The following is a 20,531-nucleotide window of genomic DNA, read 5'->3' as shown; positions in this document are numbered from 1 at the left end:
AGCTGGATTTTACACTATAAATACAAGTTGTCTTAGCTAGGTGAAAGTTTTGGTATGACAGACCCAGATTAGCAGAAATAACAGAAGACTGAGTAACTTACCATTGCTCCCTCTTTCCGAGGTTACACAATTTGTTTTTTCCTTTGTTCCCAACCCCAGAATATGCAGCAGGGACACAGGGCCATACAACATCATCCCAGGAACCACTGGCTCACTCTGAAAGTGCATGACTACCCACAATCCCCCTTGGGCTAGAAAAAGTGCCTGTCCAGCAAAAGGCAGTGCTGGGTTTCTTACTTGGTTTCTCAGCGCCAATGCGGAATCTTGCAAGTCTCTGGTTGGCTGCTCTGCAGTGCGATAGGGCAGGAAAACAAGGAACCCCAGGAACTTGGCAAGGAGTCGGAGACTCAACAGGGCCACAGTGAAACGCTTCTTTTCATCCTAAAATGAAGAAAAGTGAGCTGAAGCAATGCTAGCCTACACTGGCAAAGCAAATGTCTATGCTAAACTTCCACTCCCTTCATGTAAAAGGGCCACATAGCTTCATCACTGCTTTTAATAAAGGTAAGTTTCCAAAATACATATTTATCAAGTATTTTAAATTGCTTCTGTCTCCATTGCTTCACTTCTTCACTAGAAGAAATTATTCAAGAGCTTTCTAAAACAAGCAGCTGCTCAATCATATCTTTGTATTAAGAACTTTGGAGTCAATGAGAGGCAGAGCTGATCTCACATTGCCTCCTTTATAGCACTACCACTCTGCAAGTCTCCATCAACCTTTGGCTGCTACTTTGGTAATAGATTATAAACTGTGACACCTCTGATATGCAGACTTGAGTGAAGAAACTCCTGTACACCTATGAACAGGGATGACTACAAATTCAATGTAACTAAGATCTTTCTATGTGGAGAAGTAGTAAGGAACTTAATGCAATGGGGTGCCACAACTGGACGTGGTTATTTCATTGATCTAACACAAGTTATAACAACCTAAAGAGGAGGCTTTCACAACTACTGTGCACTCATGACAGTTCTATGAAGCACCCTGAAGCATGCAAGTAAGTGGCAAGGAATTCAGACAAATAAGCAAATTGCAGAGTTATGACAAAACCAAATGAATAAGCACTTGTCCTGTAAAAACCGTGGTGGAAGCTCAAAGCAACTCACAATCAAGCCAGTAATTGTTTGACTACTGGAACAGCTCAGAGAAATTCCTGACAGATGTGTTTGCACAAAGCAAGCCTACCTGTTCCTCCATATCTGCTTCCCCATCACTGTGCTCGTGCTCCACCAGAGTAAGACCATTCAGTTCAAGTATCTTCAGGCACAGACTATCCATCAGGTGCTGATTGAACTGGTAACTTCAGCAAAAGATGATGATGAGTCAGACTGGGCTGAAAACAGCAGTAAAACCTCAACTAACACACTGCAGAATTTTAAGCTTGTCTCATGAGTTGTAACAAGCATCAGCAGACATACAACGTAACACGCTGACAGACAAGAAAGCAAGAGAGAAGACTTCGGACTGGCTGACCACCTTCATTTCCATTCTTCTTTTGTACTTTTTCAGAGATGCTATGTAACAAGTCTCAGCATAAAGATAATAAAATTGATCTGCCAAAGGAGGAATCTATAAAATAACTGAATTTAAGATTAAAATCTCACATAAATTACAATTCCCCTGTGCTGTGAATTGTGAAAAGCTTATTAAACAAAACCATGAAGCTGGCTTCATCCTGTACACCTTGGCTTCATGCACTATCACAAAAGAAGCATTTGTCCAGTCCAGTGTGCTTGCTAGGTAGCTCTGCATAACTTGGAACTGGAAAATACTGACAGCTCCAAAAAAATATTATGGGTTCATAAAAGAAAAATCATTACCATATAATCTAGTAGTCCCAAACTTTCTGGATAACTCCCTGCTGCAAGAGAAACATGCTGGTGCTTCCATTGCCCACTCATTTCAGAGGGAATAGCAAGCCCAGGCCGCTCACCTTCCAGCACTGAGGATGAAGTCCCTGAAGAATTGTTGGCACCCTGGGAATGAAGGAGGTGGACAAGGCCCTCTGATACTCTGAGGAACAACAAATCTTTCCTGCAGCCTCTTCAGACGGCTCAGATTATCAGAGCCCAGCATATTGAGGACATCCTGGTCTGGGGTGTCTCCCCAGCTTGCAACACCACCAATAGGACCTTTGCACATCTTTAGGAGACAGAAAGAGCAGCAAGGTGGAATATTTGTAACAAGGCATCATTTCACTTAATCTCTCACCCAGCATATTATCCCTTCCTCACAAGACTGTTTTTGGAGTAATCCACGCATGGTCTTTCCTGGTGCCCAGAACATACAGAACAACTCTTCCCCATGCCAAAACATGCCACCCACCTTGGCCATACACAGCCTAGAGGTCTTGTGAGATGGAACTCCAATCCTACACATCTAACTAGGGCACATCTAGCAGGCTACACGTGGATGTGTGGAGAGAATACCTATCACTCTCATGATCTTCATAAACCACTCAGTAGGATCTTTAGCTCAGTCTTCAAGGCCCACGATGCTGCACTACATATTCCCAGAGCAGGTTTTCCTGAATTTCTACAGAGTTAAATAAAATTTAAAAATTAATGCCCCACTGCCTCAAACACACAGATACAACTCAAGACTCAAAGAATTACAGAACTGAAGAACTGTTAAGAAAGTGCCTCTTGGATCATCTAATCCAACCCTTTTGATCAGTCAGGGTCAGCCTCCTCACCTGTCAGTGAACACTACTGAGAAAAATCTCACTCCCTCTTCTTCATTCCTTCCCAGCAGGTATTTATAACAGTGCTAAGACAACCTGGAGCCTTCTCTTCTCCATGCTGAATACTGCCAGGTCTCAGCATTTTTTCTCATACAAAAAATGTTTGGTGCCTTAATCATTTACATAGCCCTGAGCTGGACTTCTCTAGTAAATCTGTATCTTTCTTTCCTAGTGCTGGTGAGCCCAAGACTGAACACAGCACTCCAGACATAACCTAGCAAATACGCAGCAACAGGAAAATTTGACTGCATATCCCTACATCTAAGTCATGACAGTTTTAATGAAACAGATCATAATAAAAAGAAGCAACATGTAAGAATGTCTATAAAGTGAGCAAGTACTAGGTCCATTTATTCCAAACAGACCATCCTCACCTCCCTAAGGGTACATCTTGCTACACTTCTCTACCTTTAAATTATCAGGCCTTGACACAAGTCCTCAGTCCCAGTTCATTTCTGCAAGGGTAACATAATACACACAAGATTCTGAAATCACTTTCCAGACAGACACATTGGATCCATTAAGAAACCAGTTTAGATCAGTTTAGCTCTTTGGCTACCCTTGTGAAATCCTGCAGTCTTCATTAAGAAGGCACAGATACAAAGGAGAAATACAACACCTATGACTAATTAAATCCTATTGATGCAAAGTTAATCTTACCTCTTTCCCACAATTTCCATGAACACACCCATACAATCAGATACGCCATTGATGCAAACTCAAGACTTGACACTAGAGGAATTTACAACATTCCAACAGCTTGCAACTTCCTAGTAATGTGTGTGAGCTAACACTCAAGCTGAGGTTCTGCGGCTGTTCTGCTCTCCAAAAGGAGCCCACCAATAAGCCACACATCTACAGAGAATACAGTGAATCATCTTCTTCATTTATTTACTTACAATGAAGTCAGATGATGCTTGAAATTGGCCAAACCCCACCCTCCCCACATTACAACAGCAATACTGTACCAAAACCAGCCTGTTGAGTGTTACACAGAAGAACCAGAGATTTTTTTGCGCTCATGCTGCTATCAAACATAACTGGGAACCTCTGCACTTGAAAAATGTCAAAATACATCTCTAAAATTTCCAGAAACTGTAACTGTACTAAAATTAGAAGGTCAAAGTAAATAGCCATGAAGAACAAATGCTTACAACTCATACCGTTCTCAGTGTGCCTTATTCCTGATTTAAAGAGACTTCATTGGTAATTTATCACTGATTTTTTCTGAAGAAGGAAAGAAATTCCCATCCTGAAAACTTGACTCTCCCCAAAAAAGTTTCAATAGGAAAATAAACGTCAAAGAAGCTTGCAAGACATGGCTTGTTTCCTCAGGCCAAGGAAAGATCAAATCCACTTTGATGTATACAGTCATTAAACAACTCAAGACATTTACCTGGATAAGCTGTTTCTGAAAGAGCCTGGCAAAATGGCTGTGGTTGCAGGTTGCAGATAGGTGAGCCATCATGGCCCTGTGAAGGAAATCATGATCAAATTCTGACTGGAACTTTGTGGTACAAAAAACAGTGTTCTAACCTCAAACTATACCAAAAGCATAAAAGACCTACTTTTAAGGAAGCAATCTCCAAAGGCCATTGAAAAAAAGCAATACTTTTATAACCCAGTTTCCCAAGCACTGAGCCCCACATGCTGCTGACATGGAAACAAAAATTTTCCCTGAGCACCTGCAGAGCAAACAAAGCTCTAGAGATAAAAATAATTTCTTCCTTTCCTTCAATAATGTTGTTATTTAGAAAAAAGAATAAACTCATTCAGCTCCCACTCTTCCCTGCCCAGAACAGTAAGTTGAGAGTTCACGCATATGGAAGTAAGGAAACAGCAACAGTGCTACTTCTGATGCCCCAAAATTTCTCAGTTTAAGCCTCAGCCTTGTTTTGCTCTTGTGGTGAAATGCCACCTACATACATGTTACTTAAGTAGGCTGGTGGTTGAGACTAACACAGAAACCCACAAGGCAACTGCTTTCAATGCTATAATAGTTTCTTTATATATACTGCATTTTGATAAAGCAATAAATGAATAAAACAGTCTGCTTTCCACAGAAAGAGACACAGTTTTCTTATTTTCAGAGCCAATGCACTAGACCTCCTGAAATAATTAGAGTGAACAGCTTCTGAACATATAATATAACACTTCTCCTCACTTAAGAGGAGCCAGACATGGAAAACATGACATGCACACACAAGTGTATACAATAACGATGTTCAGACAACAATGCACTGGTTTTGAAAGTAGCTCTTTCTGTGATTATGAAAGGGAAAAATCAACATCAGGACTGATCAAATTAGGCCCCTGCCACTTATGGCTTGTTTCCTTAAGGTAACGGTTGAAACTTTTAAATTCAGAAGCAAGTGTACATGGGCAGCCTCTTCCAAGCAGCACACAACACCCTACAGAGCAGTGCAGAAGACCAGGGAGGACATGGAATTAAGGATGCCAAGTGTAGCATGATTCACCAGCAATTCAGCTACATTAAAGAGCTAGCTGAAGTTGCTTAAGACTCCTACCTGATCTTGCTGCCCAGAACTCTTTCAAAGTCCCAGCCAGTTTTCTCATTGTTATCCTCCCACTCACGCAGAAGTTCATAAAATATATCCCTGCAAATCAAGATATTTAAGGGAATGAATTCCCACTCTTCAAAATTTAAACAACAACCGAGCATTAATTGCTCCAAAGCTTCCCAGCAAGAATCTACCTCAGATTAAGTAACTCCAGCCTCCAAGCATTCAGATACCTTTGAAAAACTCATAAATGTTAGCAGTACTTTAGTGAGTTTCCATTTCCCATGTCTTTGACAGCAAGTGCTTAAGCTTGTTATGCCCAATCTATGATGGAATGACCAAAACAGCCATTACCAGACAGACACAGTGAAGACTGAGAGGCAGGAAAGAATAAGCCACATGAAGTAATACCTATGAGAAAAAGAATAAGGACCAAGACAACTTGTCATTCTGCCCTCAACCTGTTGCTGCAAGCATGGAGGGAAACAGCAGGAAGAATAAAAGCATACCAGATATATATGCAGAAGCAATCCAGTAGGGTGACACACTGTACTGGCATTATCAGAAGTCTCAATAACTCCTGAAGCTGTTCTTCTCTAAAGACATTAACCATTTAGTTCCTGCAGTCAATACGGACAAAGACTTTTTTTCATTTAATTAGAGCAAAAATTTCAATATTTTTTTCTACAGCATGTAGCACACGTGAGACATTCTTAATATCTTTTAGTCACAATCATGCAAAGGTTACACCCTTGAGCATCCAGGAACAGTAGAAGAAACTTACCTTTGTTTCTTAAATATGTGAAATGCTCTGTCACTGGGAAAGTTAGAGCGATTATCAGTTTCTGGCTGAAAAGAAACAGACTGTACAGAGCATGGCAGCAGGAGAGACACCTGTTAAAAATATAAAGGCAGCCATTAAGTTAATGGAAGTCTCTAAACAATCTGAGACCAAGAAAAAAGCAGGGAAAAGGCATGGTGAGGAAACAAGTATCACTAGCTGAGTTGTTCAGACATGCTACTTCCCAGCTGCTAACTACTAGCAAACACCAACAGTTTTACAACCTACATTAGGCTACAGACGCAGAATCACTCAGCATTAAGAGAGAAAGTATCTGGTCCCCTTAAATCTCTGCTGACCAGATTGCAACCAGTATTGATACAGTGTGGAAAGACCCACAAACAGTTGAAGTATACCTTCAATAAAGGGCTTGAGAAAATTCAGGATCCTGGCTGGCAATTTCTGTTACCTTACTCTTTCTCCTTACTGTTCTACAAGACCTTTATTTACAACTTTAACGCTCAGCTACTGATAAGTCCCAATCTCAGTACCCTGTCCTTTCTTTGCCAAGAGTAATTTCCATTTTTAAAAGATGAATGAAATGAGATACAAAATACATTTCTACCATCCAATTCCTACCAATCAAAGTGGTTCCCTAACCCAGTTGATCACCCGAGGGAACCATTTTTCCCAGTCTGGATTGTCTCCTGTGAAATGTTGTTTGCTTAAAAAGAGTCCATATCTATGAAAGAAATCCAAATCTTTGAAACTACCTTCTGATATTGCACCTAACTAATCACTCTGCTGGGATCCATGTTTCTTAGGTGAGAATTTCAAAAGCAAAACTTGACCCTATCAAAGTCTCTGGCTGAGGTCAAGGCCTGGAGCACAATGTAAGGCTAGCCAGCAGGGATTCACAGCTGACAATCACTGGACCCAGCAACTCACTCACACACTGACAAGGAAAAAAAGTAGTTTTTAGACAGTTTTAAGACAACACAAGAAGACAGAAGGAATGAGATTTAACATCAAAGCCATTGCAAATAAAAGAACAACACAAAGTCTTGAAGCAATGTCACTTGGGGTCTGCCAATTTTTACCTTAGCTGTGCTGCTTTCATAAGCCTGCCTGAGCCTCTTGTGCAAAGTGGGAGAAAACGATGCAATCCGCTCATTTTCAGCCAAAAGCTTCAGCATCCCCTTTTCTAAATGGGAAATAATTCTGCCAAGATAATGGGGATAAAGCTCAGATAGACAGACAGACATAAACAATACTTGAGCAATTCTAAAGAAATGCTTATGTTGACATTTTATGATGCTGCCAAGTAAACAGTTCTAAATGACATGTAACCAGCAGAAAATCCTACTGGTATCTGTATTTGTTATTATTCTCATCTCAAAACTTTCCCGTTCTTGCACAATTACAACAAAGCTCAGTGGACACATCAGTGCAAGGAAACCCACAGACATCCAAACCCAGGTCAAGTTGTATGTTTTGAAGAAAAATTAACAACTCTGTGCCTGCAACTGGTAAAGTTCTACAACCCAAGCACACTTGCTTAATCCCACACACAACTGCAGACACATGCAGATGAAAAAAGAATTCAACTCACTCATATTGATAATCCAAGACTCGAACAGCAAAATAAACACAATTGTGCACACTTTCAAAATGCTGTCTCCCTGATAAATCTAAAGGGAAAAAAGAAACATGAGACAACAGTACCTTTTACCATTCATAAACTAAAGGACCAACAATTAGCTTTTAAGGAAAGTAGGAAATTACATATCCAAAAATAATCTTCCAGACTCCTATTCAATTTTCAGAAGTTCCCATTCCCTATCCTTCCTATACTAAAGGCAATTGAATTGTTTAATGCTGTATGGAAAAGAAAAGACTCTTTCTCAATGCTCTGAACAACAGTAAGCACATACAGGACAAGAAAAGTAGAACAACTACAAACAATCATAAAATGGTGTTCCCATAGCTGAAGATTTCACGTCCCTAATCTCAGCCCTAAGAATCAAAGAGTAGCAAAACAAAGGTCAATCAAACTTAGGCATGTGGGGTGGAGGAGGGTGTGGTGGGTCTCATCCTAAAGCCACTATTTTGGTTGTACTATCCATATCAAAGTGCTAATTGCATCAAGCTTGAGGCTGAATTTGCTAAAAAAACAAATGCAACAATATGGCTGGATCCTGTGCACTCAGATCCAAACCTGAAGCTTAATAAACACATAGCAGGTCAACAGCACATTTGAGCTGCAGGATCAATGGAGAAGCAACTCAAGCACACCTGTCTTTACCTCTAAAAGGCAGTGTTAGGAAGTAGCTACAGCAACTCTTGCACAATTAGCAGAAAACTAGATTCAAACAGTAACTAGCAACCCCACTCTGTCATACTGCGGAAGCACTTCCCATACATGCATGACTTTTGTCAGCATCTCAGATGAGTCCCACAGTGGTAATAAGGCATTTTTATGTAATTTAAGAATAACTGTCCAAGCTACTCTACAACACCTTCTCATTCTATGAAAGCAAGATTCTTTCCCTTCATTACTACTGCTTACCTCTATTTCTTTCACTGATTTCAGGGTCACTATCCCCATCTTCTGCAGCAGAAGTGCCTTTAGATGTCAGCAGTTGCAGAACAAAAAACAGTTCCAGAAAAATATTTGGTACCAGGTTTTCTGGGAGAGAGTAATTGAGATGTTAAAGGTTGATTACTCAATACTGTCCTGCTTTAATACACAAAGGTAAAAGGATAGATTCCTATTCTGTGGTAATCAGTAAAGAATTCTCTCCCCACAACATGATACTGTGATACAGTGTAGATCAGCATGGGCAAGATGTGTTAGGGAACAGCCTGGTTTCAGATGGGACATACAACTTCAGTCTACTGCAGTTCAGAGTACTGCATCAAGCTCACCTCCTTCCCTAAACTTTTACCAAGTATTAGTTTATTTTAATAACTGTATTGGCTTACTTTATTTTTCCAGATGTCATTTGTTTGTACACTATAACTATCCCACAGCTTCCACAACACACACACACAAGTTCAAAGCTCAAAGAAAGGTCAGTCTCACATCTTCTGTGTCCTCACCTGCTATACATGATGAATAGAGCTGTGCCAGACACTCCAACTGTTTCTTGCAGGAAACCTTAGCAGGATTTGCACAAGTCACCAAATGGCTTTCAGCAGGAAGGCTGGCACTGCGAGTGTAGCTAGGCTTAGTTGGAGTACAAGGATCAAAAGATATCCCTGCAGGAGAAGACGCCTGGTGCAGCAATTTGCATCTGAAATTCAAGAGCAGCAACATACCCATGTGACTGAGGATGATCTACAGCAGCCATGCAGCCAGAAGAGGTTTTTCTCTTCCAGTGTAGCATGAAGGATATCCTGCAATAACTAAACCATGCCATTTACGCTGTCTAAAGCAGCTTTTAGCATGATAGCAATTTACAGAGAATAGATCTTGGGGTTAGCAAGAAAAAGACTAAAGAATCCCATTCAAATTCCAACTCTGTTAAAATAGTGTAGGACTTTGACCAAATTAACCAACTAACATATGTTATTGCTGCTCTTATCTGAACTAGTACTTGTTACGAACAGGGAATCTGTTAGAGATCAGGTCCTAAAAATCATCTTTGCATGTACAGTTTCTGACAGCTAGACATTTTAAAACATCTATGAAAATAAGGTTCACACCCCTCCCTTTGGTATAGATGTAATGACACTCTGAGAAGACCCAATACCACTTAAGTGGAAAGGCAATGCAACAGCTGATGAAATCCCATACTGGCAAGAGTTAAACAATAGAAGGAACAAACTACTTTGACTGCTGGATTCTAAATCGGCAATGATTACTCAGTTAAATACACAGACATTGTACAGAACTATATCTAGAGAGGTCACCCAAAATGTAACACCAGAGCGGCATACATAATACACATGAGAAACAGGACACAAGGCAGTTAACAGCAATATCAAATCATTGTCAAAGATTCCAATGGAACATATACACTTGGAACATCACACTACCTCTTGCCACGCTGTCTCAAAAGTGAAAGATTTAAGTCACTTTAAGGACTTTGGGAAGTCAGAAACATCTTTACCTGCAGCAAAGAACCTTTTCTATTGGCCTATTTCTGGCAGAACTGCTGTGATGAAGAACAACTGGTCCCAAAATGGAAGTAGAAAGATTACCAACAGCTTCTTTGCAATGAACATAATCAACCAACTGAAGAAAATTACTGAGTAATAGATAGAACTGAAGAAAATTATTCATTAAGTACTTTGTGATCTCACCCATGGGATGAGCCCACCATTAAGTACTTTGTGACCTTACCCAAGGCACGGTTCCAATAACACAGTGAGACTGAGCTTCACTTCTGCCCAAGTGCTCATCTACCTCAGGATGAAATTCACCTTTTGCCCTTGCTCAAAGGGACCCAGCTGGCTGAAGGCTGCCTTACTTCTGTACTTCACCCCAAGTGAGGACACAGCAGCAACTCCCAGCTTTCGAGTATGACAGGTCAGATGAGAATATCACTTCATGGGCAAGATCCAACCAACCACATACTGCTATTTCACTGAATTCAGTTGATACACATTATTGGGACATTTCAGATCGAATTCAGACTGGAATAGGCACTAGACTTAAGTGCAGAGTGGCAGGTTTGAATCCTGAGCAGTTCTGCTGCAGGTTCAGTACAAGCAGTAATTCATTAGACTCTACTCAATGTGTCTCAGCCAGTTCTGGTCCCACTGAAGTGAACAGCAAAACTTAACAGGAAAAGAATTACACCTATGTGTCCTGAGGAGTTCCCCCAAGAACAAAACCTACAAAGAACAGCAACAGTTCTGTCAGCAATTATAAACAATAGTGCAAACTACTGCATTTTATTTTTTCCTATCAATCTTCATAGACTAACAGTGATACCATTTTACAAGCAATGAAAGTCACACACTAACCAAACAGCAGAGACAAAATTAGAAGCTAGAATTCACCTCATCTGACAGCAATTTTCAACAGGTAACTGCAGTAGTAATCTTTAAAACAGAATCTCAAGTGCCCATATTCTCTTTTCTCTGACTGCTAGCTTCTGTTAGTCTACCTACCTTGCAAGACGATTAACACTTTCCACACATTTGCATCACTAACTCATTTTCTCCAAACCAATGTGTTTTGGTGCAATCTTCAAACACAGTCTAATTACACCCATTTGCTTTGCCTGTGCAATCTAAGAAAAGATGCACAGGAGATAGACACACATTCATTTCCATGAAGAGAAAATCTCATAAAAGCAGTGAGGAGTGACTACACTTTTGAAGTGAGGGTCATTGTTCTAAAGTCAGCACACCTCTAAAATGACAAACATGAGCTAGGTGCATTAATATCCTAGTCTGATAACACAGACACACTTGGCTTTAGGCAAATTATAGTTTAAGGTCACTAATATCTGGTTTGGATATTCTTCTGTCATTTTCACTTTGTCCTGGCCATGCCCCCTGCTGGCTACTGAAAAATTAACCATGTCCTGGCCAAGGACACAAGGGAATTAAGAATAAGCCCCCTGCTCAGACTGTACCGTTCTTTCTTCAGCATCTCCCTCTCCTCTTGAAGGCTGTTGCTTATCACAGATGAGAGGTTTCCTTCCTGGACAGCAGTAAAGGCCTCAAGGCTTGAGGCTGGAGACCGGCTGACAGGCGTAGAAGTGAAACAGGTCTTTGGTTTCGAGAGGGGCCGCTCAGCACTCACAGGAGTTGGGTTTATTCGCCTCGATGGTTTGCTTTTGCTGAAAAGAAGAGAAGCAATTCCACTGAAATCAAGCTAAACAACAACAAAAAATTTTGGTCTCAAGACAGATGTGCAATCAACTCTTTCAGAGGAATCTAATGCTAAAACAAAATGGATGTCGAGTTGGGATGCTGAATTTCTAAACTGTACCTGTAGTTATCCATTTTATTCTATCACTGAAAAAAAAGTCATGGAGCTATACACTGCAACAAACAACTTGCTGAACCTGCAGCAAAAATAATTATCAAATAGCAAGCCATCTAACAGGTACCACAGTGCCACACAAACCTTCCAAATTTTTCTAATTTTCAGGACAGGATATGCCCCATTTTAGTAAGAAACTGCTGGTGAATTCATTTCTAACATGATCAAGAGGAAAAAAAAACCAAAACCAAAGTCAGTCAAGTTGCCTAAGTTACATTAGGCCATTTAAATTCAGGGAAACCAATTCTTCCTGCATAAAATACTTGGATTTGTCCTTCAGGAAGAGGCTTGGTAAAGTAGCAAAAAACACTAAAAAAAATGGAAATGGATACAGAAACATAAAGCATCACAGAAATTCTGACTGCTACATATTAACTGCTAAGGTGTTCTCAAAATCGCTGTAACATTGATTTCCAAAGACTCATGATCTCTCTCCTCCTGCTTTTTCCTAGCTGAGCATTAATGCAATTGAGGAACAGAGACTTGCTCTCTGTGCTGGAAACACACCTTATCTTCCTTGGCCAAAGCATCGTCTAGAGCATGACCCAGACCCTGCATTTGGATTTGCTGTACAGACTCACACATTTTATAATTTTTAGCTGTAATTTTGCATGTCCACTAGAAAGTCCCACTTTCAGAGACCAGTGACTGATATACGGAGCAAACAGGCTGACACAAAGGCTTTATATTTGGTAATGAGGATTTTAAAGAATGTAAAGACAAAGATTAAAGGACTGAGGCAACCACAACACAAACAGCTGCCCCAAAGCTTAGCTGAAGTCACCAAGGAGACCAGGACTTGCTGCAGACCAAGAACACAGCCTGCTATTTTGTCCACAATTACACAGCACAAACGAAGCTGCACACTAACATCTGCTACCAGAAGCCACAGAAGATCAATCCAAAAGCTTTTTTGCTAGCATCAGTAAAGCTGAAGAGCCTTCCAGGACAGCTCTTTCTTACCGACTGATATTCTGTTAAATGAGAAACATGAAGAGCCAAGATAACGCTGACTCGTTAGAACACACAAGGACAAAGACTTGCTCAGCTTTGTATCAGCTGGGCTGTGCACCGGCAAGCTGCAGGCAGCATCACAAGCAAGAGGCAAAAGAGGTGTCTTGGGTGAGTCCACAGAGAGGAAACCTGACTCCCTGTCAAGGCAATATTCCCCTCCCTACACGGTGACTAGAATAAAGCAGTTCTGACCATGATTCCCAGAAGCTAGGTACTGTGTATTACAGCCTCTTCTGCATCTGGACACCCACAACAGCTGGTCAAGGAGCTGCAACCCACAGCAATCCCAGTGACACAGCGAGGCAGACTCGCTCTTACTTTGCCCAGCCAGCGGCAGCACCCATGGGCGGAAACTCCTCCAAGTTGTTAAGGTTTAGCTGGCTGGGCGGGGATCTGGCAGAAACAAGAGGCACTTCACTCCGCTTCCTTCTCCCTCCACTCCACGATCCACTGTCACTCTTTCCATCCTCCTCTTCAGCAAGGGAACGCCCCAGATCGCGAGCTACCTGCCGGCCAGAGGCACCGACCGAGCTGCTGCCTTTCCTGCGGCCTCGTCTCACGGGCAGGCCTTCAGGCGTGGCCGTGAGGAAGCTCCCCAGGCTGGCCTTCTGAGAGGACCGCTTCTCACCGTGGTGGAGCACAGGGCTGTGCCCAAAGCTCGGGCTGCTGCTGGAGACCATGCTGGGGAAATCGCCGTAAGGGCTAGACAGGTTTGACCCAGAAAAGGAAGAGGAACCACTGGATGCGGTGGCAGGAGAAAAGCTGGTATCTGTGGTGCAGGTGGTCACTGAAGTCCTTTGAGAAAAGAGCTGCACTCGGCTGCTGGTTGCATGGCCTGTTCTCCTTTCTGATCCTGTCCTTTGGCTCCCATGGGCCTTGGAATTAGGAGTTTTAGCAGGAGTAGGGGGTCCATTAGTCAGGATCTGGCTGGTCTGCTCCCTTAAAAAATTTAGCAGAAAAGGCACAAAATCTTTCTGAAGCAAGCTAAGAGATACCAGCTTGTCATGGATGTGGTTCTCCTACGAGAGAAGTAGACAAAAAATTAATATAAAGATGCTACCTGATTCTTTCTGTCCAAGTACCCAGACACATTTAAGTAGTAACTATGGGATTTCAATACACAATAAAAACCAACATGACTTGTCAAAGTAGGTCACTGAAATTCAAGCAACCATAGTGCTGGTGACAGACCTGAAAATCAGCCTACACACAAGCCATTTTGGCTCTAATTTTCAGATGGAGTTTTTGTCTCTGACTGGAAAATAGTGGAACTGTTCCATGGAAACATCAGTAATACTCACTGAAGCTATGATGAGGAAGGACTTGGAGCAACTGACACCCCTAAGTTCAACATTTTGAAAACATCAATACTGAAAGCATCTAATTCTAACAGAAAAATATACAATCTGCAAGGTCTCAGTGCCCTGTTTTTCTGTGAATGCCGCCTGCTCCCACAGAGGGGTGCTATAACAACAACGGAAGAAGGACTTGGAGTCCTGCAGCGCCAAATACAAGACCAAAGCTCCTCTTCCATTTCAATTAAATAATTTTGCTCGAGACCTCATGGAGGTCTAAACAGAGACTTTTCAACTTTAAGGTGCATGAAGTTTGTACTTGAGAAACTTAAACAAAAACCCCACCACTGACTCAACACATTTGAAATCTGAACAGGTGGTGGTGATCTTATAAGGGCAAACCTAGACAAAAACAACTTCATGCTACATGCACAGTTTGAAGTTTTGTACCCTGGGTAAAATTCTTTTGTTCCTAACACTGCACCAAGTTTCTGTTTCCTCTCAATGGGGTTCAGCAACATTTGCAACAACAGAAGAAGTTCTCAAAGGCAGCAACTTTTTCCTTACTAATACTGAAAGCATTGCATACATACTACAGTAAAGTTATATTCACAACCCTAACTAGATGAAAAGTCAAGAAAGCAAACACTGTTTCTGAAGATGGTTTCTGCGTTAAAGAAAGAAGCAAAAGCATGCCTGTAACTGGACTCACACAGTCTTCAACGCCTATACTAAAATTCATATTTGAAAGCGTGAGACCAATTCAGCTCCTTGGAGAAGTGTGAAATTCTGACAACAGCCTGGATAACAAGCCAAGCAGCCAACAATCAGTGAAAAAGCACCCCCATGAGGTGTCAGAAGACCATCTCCAGCCCAAAACTGCCATAAGAGCTAGAGCAAGACATAGCATTCCTTCCCTGGAATTAACATAAGAGCACAAAGATGATTACAGTCTATGCTATGTATAAGGTTGGGTAGTTTCTCCAATTTTTCAGAGCACAACCCATTTTCACTCATCTTTCTCTGACCAAGTTAACTGAGGTTTGGTCCCTCCACAACTGGTAACAACCTGTCAATAGCTGCCAGCTGCAAACCTCCCACTTGCTTTCTCATGCTGAAGCAACTGCACTGCTCCCAACAGCAAAAGGCAGCAAGAAATTCCCTTGCAAGGGCAAACTTTTTGACCACCACAGCCCTCACCCACACAGTGCTAGCTGAGCTGCCAGGATCTCAAACTTCATAATGTCCACAGGTCTGCTTCTGCAAGTCACAGCTGAAGAAATACCACACACGATAAAAGTGCTGGTCCGTTCTTCCCACACGTTCAGGATGACAGCAATACCAAACTAACTCACGGGGGTGACACTAGTGAGTTTTGATTTTAATACTAGGTAACAACGCTATGTGCGGGGCTCAGGAAGAAGACGCTTTAAATGCCAATTGTTTCTCTGTGTTATTCTTCATGTGAAACTTAAGCACTCCTAGTGTATCTACAGTTACAAATGTTTTTATTTCCACAGGAACGCAATTCGTTCGTTACAAAACTCAGCCAACAAGCAGCCTCTCCGAGCCCGCAAAGATCCTCTTCAAGGGCCAGGCGGGACGAGCGTCCGGCCGGGAGGCGCGCTGGCGCCTGCACAAAGCCATCACCGGCTGCTGACAGCCTCGTCCTTCTTTCACCGCTACCTTCCTCGACAAAGATGCGGGAAGCGTCTCCCCGCGTGTCACCGCGTACCCTCAGGACACCAGCTGTGCTGCGCGGCCCACCCCTCGTCCCGCTGGGCTCTGCGCTGGCACACGGCAGCCCGGGCTCCCGGCGCTTCGCCCCGGGCTCCCGGCGCTTCCCGCGCCCGCGGGGCCTCCCCGCTCCCGCCCCGGAGCCGCGCGGCGCCACCGCCCGCCAGAGACCGCCCGGCGCCGGCGGCGCCGAGCTCCGGCGGGCTCAGCCCCGCGCATTCCAGCGGCTTTCGCACGCCCGCCGGGCAGCTCCCGGCGCAGCTCCCCGCCGGCGGCCTCGTCTTCCCGCCGCCGTGCCCGGAGCCCGCCCGCGCTGGGGGCGGTGCTGCCGCCGGCTCGATGGAAGCTCGGCCGCGGCTGCAGAACGGCACCTGACGGGGCCCCGGGTTGACCCACGCGGGCTTCGCCCCCCACAGCAGCGCGGGGCGGACAAACTTTCCCGCACGGCCCCGGCCCGCGGCAGCGGAGGGCGCTGGGGCAGCGGCGCGGCTGCGGGCCCGGCCCTGCCAGAGCCAGGGCGCTGCGGGCGGACGACCTAGCGCGCGTTACCTCAGCCGGGCGGTGGCCGGGACCGTGCCGGAGCCACCGCACCACGGCGCTGACCGGCACCTCTTCCTGCAGCAGCAGCTCCAAAACCGCCGCCATTCCCGGCCCCGCTCCCGCCGAGCACGCGCACAACCCGCGCCGGGGGCGGGCCCGGCGTGTCCCCCCTTCCCGCGGGGGCGGCGCCGAGCGGGGATTCCCGCCGGGGAGGCGGGCGGGGGCCGCGCCCCCTCCCCATGTCAACACGCGGGGCACGGGGCGCCTGCGCCGGTCCGTGCGCGTCTTTTCCTCTCATGCGCGGTATTTCCTTCCCCAGCAAGGCGCGGGGCCCGGCCTAGCGGCGGCGGCACCCGCGGGCCGGGGCGCCGGGAAGGGCAGCGGCGTCCCCCCCTCCCCGCGGCTCCTCGCCCGCCCGCCCGCCCGCCGACACCCGCGGCGGAGGATGGCCGAGGACTCGCCCAAACGGCGCAAGGCGAACTTCAACGAGGCGGAGACGGAGGTGCTGATCGAGCAGGTGCTGAAGCACGAGCAGCTGCTGTTCGCGGCGGGACCCGGCCGCGCCTCCGCGGGCCAGAAGCGGAAGGTGTGGGAGCTGATCCGGCACAAGGTGAACCCGGTGGCCGCCTGCCCCCGCGACGTGGAGGACCTGAAGAAGCGCTGGCGGGACCTGAAGCGCCGCGACCGCAGCAAGCTGTGCCGCCTCTCGCAGGGCTGCGGGCCGCCGGCGCCCCCCGCCCTCGGCCTCCTCCTGGCCCCCGAGGAGCTGCCGCCCGCCGCCGCGCCGCCCGCCCGCCGCCAGCGCCGCCCCTACGGCTCCCTGCTGCCCGCCGAGGCCGTGCCCATCGTGGGCGGCATCGACACGCTGGAGCTGCCCGGCGCCGTCGTGGGGGACATGGGTGAGTGCGGGAGCGACCCCCGCGGCGCCGCCCCGGACGCTCCGCCCGGCGTCCCCCAGCGCAGCCGCGGGAGCCCCGGTCTGCCGGGGAGCGGCGCTGCCCGCTCGCTGCGGGCGCGCAGGGACGGCGGGGACCGGCCCCGCAGAAAGCACTGGAGCCTTGGAAAGGCAAAACGTATACGCACGCACGCAGAACTGTGAGGCTTCGTGCTCTAGGTCATAGAAGTGCCTAAGAACAGCACCAAGAGTAAAAACAGCGTCTCGTAGCAGATGCTGCCCACCCACGAGGCGTTAGACCCGGCCACCGATCTTCACTATTGCCGTAATTATTCTTGTAAATGTAAAAAGCCATGGCAGCACGCAGGTTCAGCCAGTACAAAGTGCTGCGAGCACATAACTTCGTACGTGCCAGCGATATTGTCCTAGCACGCTGGAATACCAAGGGATTCTTGCAATCCAGTGTTTCAGCAATACTCTTACTGTTTACTGCATGCACGATAGAGCGTGAAATGAGCATGCAATGAACTTTGGGATCCTAAAGCTTGGCTTCTGTGGTGGTAAGGGAGCTGTAGTATGCAGGTACATGGTTACCTGCTGAATGCGCATTTATGGTTCTCTTACCACCTATTGAGGTAATTTGTATTCTAAAACCATCAAAGATAATGTAGTGTGAGTTTGAGAGTCTTGTTTCAAGGACTGATGTTTGTGCTTAGTGGATGAGAAAATACGTCAGCACTGAGGTTATGAAGTTTCTCATGGGCTTTACTTTGCTTTTCTTCCCTCCCCACCCCCCCCCAACCTCTTCTAGGGTTTAATGGCAGTCCTGGCCCATCTCATCAATCCAGTCTTGAGCAGATGAACCTCAAAGAAGAAATAGTAGTGAAGGTAGTGGAGCCTGAAGAAAGCTCTGAGGACATGGTAGTGGTTCCACCTAGTCAAGAACAACTGCCTTTTCTGGGGACATCAGGCGGTGGTTCCTCTGGGAAAGTAAAAGCCAAAACAAAAGGCAGGTGCCAGGCAGACCAAAATGAAATGACTGAGGAGGACCTACTGCAGATTCAGCAGACCCAAATACAGGTGATCCAGTCTGGCTTTGACAGTGTCAACCACAATCTTCGGCTGCTGCAGCAAGGCATGCAAGATCTGAATAACAGCATCAGCATCATGGCACATACGCTTGTTGCTATCAAGAACGTCTATGTGAAAAACAACACTGGCCCAACCACACATGCCACTGCCTCTACGCAGACCACAGCTGGGTACCTGAGCCCAGGATCCCCCCAGCTCTCCCCTTCTAAGGACAGAGCTAGAGCACAGGTGGCTGGAAGCAGCAGCAGAAGCAGCAGCTGCAGCTCCAGCTCCATGTCACAAGAACCAGGTCCTTCCGAGTTTCCTAGGCCCCCCCTGAGAACCATTAAGAAAGAACATCCAAATGGCTGCTACTACTTCTGCTTTGCAGATGTGTAAAAACTTGAATATATGTAAAATGACTGTGTTGTTTGGTGCTGATGTATGTTCTGCTCCGGCCTGTGACTTCAAAGGAGCAAAGTGGACTTGCCTCCCATGTTTTTCCCAGTGGGAAACATTTTGCTATAGGTGGCATTAAACACTAATTGCCAGTCTCCTGTTAACTCTGTTGCAGTTGGCTAATAAATTTCTTCTCTTTTCTTTATCCCCTTATTCTCTTAAAAAAGCAAACATTTATTATGAGTAAGACTTTTGTCTGTATCATCCTTTGTTTAATGTCACCTTGTGAAAAATAAAAGGTATGAGAGTGAGGTAAAAAAGTAACATTATGGTTACTACCACCAGGAGCTATCTCACTGAAGTTACTTGGTTCTTGGATTAAACAAACCTCAGAAGTAGCTGGCTTTTTAAGTACTTCCCTTTTCCAATAGTTGGGGATGTTTGCTTGGTTGTCGTTGTTGAGTTTTTTTAAGTCTGAGCTGTGCAAGGCATCACAGGAGGAGTTTGAGATACTTGCTTATTCTAGGAATGGCTTAGCACTGAGGCATTCATGAGTGTCCTCCTCAGAAGTCATACAGCTTTGTTCCACTTGGCCGTTGTTCATTCCCAGCTTGTCAAATGCACCTTCTCTTCAGAGACATTGTGTTTTACTGCACTAGCAGGGTAGTCTCTTTTTTTTGTCACATGGTTAAAATAGAGAAATACAGAAAAATGAGTAATGGATGAGTGATGCCTATTTCTGATATATAGGTTATATGTAGGCTGTATCTTCATCTGCTTTTGTCAGCCTTATGGCATCAATACCACAGTATTTGAAATACAGAGAACAAAAAGGTTTGTATTGTTTTACATGAAATGGAAGTCAGATTTGCTGTTAAATTACAGGAGGCAGGGACTCACTTCATTCCAGACAAATGTTCCCGCACAGTTTGGGAAGCTTTCATTGTCATTTTCTTTCTCATAACCATATAGCCAAGGAAGAAGAAAGGTGAGAAAGAGTTGGAGCAAAATGTAACCTGGTGTCAACTCTGAAACAAGCAATAATCATTTTATCTTCATGCCAAAAAGAAAAATTGCCATTTTACATTTAGGGAAAACTATTGTCACTGGCACTATTTTAAGTTGTGTTTCAGGCTGATATATTATAGTCACTCTACTTTGCACAATTCAAAAGTAGCAGAGGTGCAATATTCTTATATCTGGTGTCTGTACCAGAGGTCAAACAAAAACACTCGCACCTGAAATTTTGTCCAGTGACTTGAACACTCATACAGGTGCTCTTCTTAAGCATTTATCACCAACATTTAAAAAGGTTTTACAGATAAATTTGCCCTATAGCAATGACTAGCTGCTTCAAGTGTCAGTTGGCACAAGCATGCAGGAATTTAGCAAATACAAATAACATAGAGAATCACAATTAAATTGCCCCTCTCCTAGAAGCATAAGAATATGTAATCATAGCATAAGGT

The 20,531-nt window shown here is 44.8% G+C and overlaps 2 protein-coding genes across 2 annotated transcripts in view; one reads left to right on the top strand and one right to left on the bottom strand.

Annotated features, from left to right (window-relative positions):
* CDAN1 (codanin 1) overlaps window positions 1–16,840 on the bottom strand; it is a 31,453-nt gene extending 14,613 nt beyond the window's left edge. The window contains exons 1-13 of the mRNA XM_068193401.1: window positions 16,707–16,840; window positions 13,444–14,144; window positions 11,699–11,905; window positions 9,210–9,403; window positions 8,677–8,796; window positions 7,720–7,798; window positions 7,208–7,328; window positions 6,111–6,220; window positions 5,333–5,422; window positions 4,201–4,276; window positions 1,995–2,203; window positions 1,247–1,361; window positions 298–441 (exon numbers count right to left, since the gene is read on the bottom strand). Coding sequence (XP_068049502.1) covers window positions 298–441; window positions 1,247–1,361; window positions 1,995–2,203; window positions 4,201–4,276; window positions 5,333–5,422; window positions 6,111–6,220; window positions 7,208–7,328; window positions 7,720–7,798; window positions 8,677–8,796; window positions 9,210–9,403; window positions 11,699–11,905; window positions 13,444–14,144; window positions 16,707–16,802 — 2,262 coding nt within the window. The 5' untranslated portion in view covers window positions 16,803–16,840. The remainder of the gene's footprint in view (window positions 1–297; window positions 442–1,246; window positions 1,362–1,994; window positions 2,204–4,200; window positions 4,277–5,332; window positions 5,423–6,110; window positions 6,221–7,207; window positions 7,329–7,719; window positions 7,799–8,676; window positions 8,797–9,209; window positions 9,404–11,698; window positions 11,906–13,443; window positions 14,145–16,706) is intronic.
* On the top strand, window positions 16,806–20,299 carry LOC137475745 (uncharacterized). The gene is made up of 2 exons (XM_068193402.1): window positions 16,806–17,596; window positions 18,404–20,299. The coding sequence occupies exons 1-2, from the start codon at window positions 17,143–17,145 to the stop codon at window positions 19,060–19,062; spliced, it is 1,113 nt and encodes a 370-aa protein (XP_068049503.1). The 5' UTR covers window positions 16,806–17,142; the 3' UTR covers window positions 19,063–20,299.
* Window positions 20,300–20,531: the final 232 nt, after the last annotated feature.

This window comes from Anomalospiza imberbis, chromosome 6 (assembly GCF_031753505.1).
Source record: "Anomalospiza imberbis isolate Cuckoo-Finch-1a 21T00152 chromosome 6, ASM3175350v1, whole genome shotgun sequence".
NCBI classification, from domain to species: Eukaryota; Metazoa; Chordata; class Aves; order Passeriformes; family Viduidae; genus Anomalospiza; species Anomalospiza imberbis.
Note: the sequence above shows the minus strand (reverse complement) of the source record. Positions and strands in the feature narration are given on the sequence as shown.

Bases quoted from the DNA above. Each gene is read 5' to 3' on its own strand.
- LOC137475745 (XM_068193402.1), top strand. From the start codon at position 17,143: ATGGCCGAGGACTCGCCCAAACGGCGCAAGGCGAACTTCAACGAGGCG. The intron at 17,597-18,403 runs GTGAGTGCGGGA...AACCTCTTCTAG, and splicing joins CGCCGTCGTGGGGGACATGG to GGTTTAATGGCAGTCCTGGC.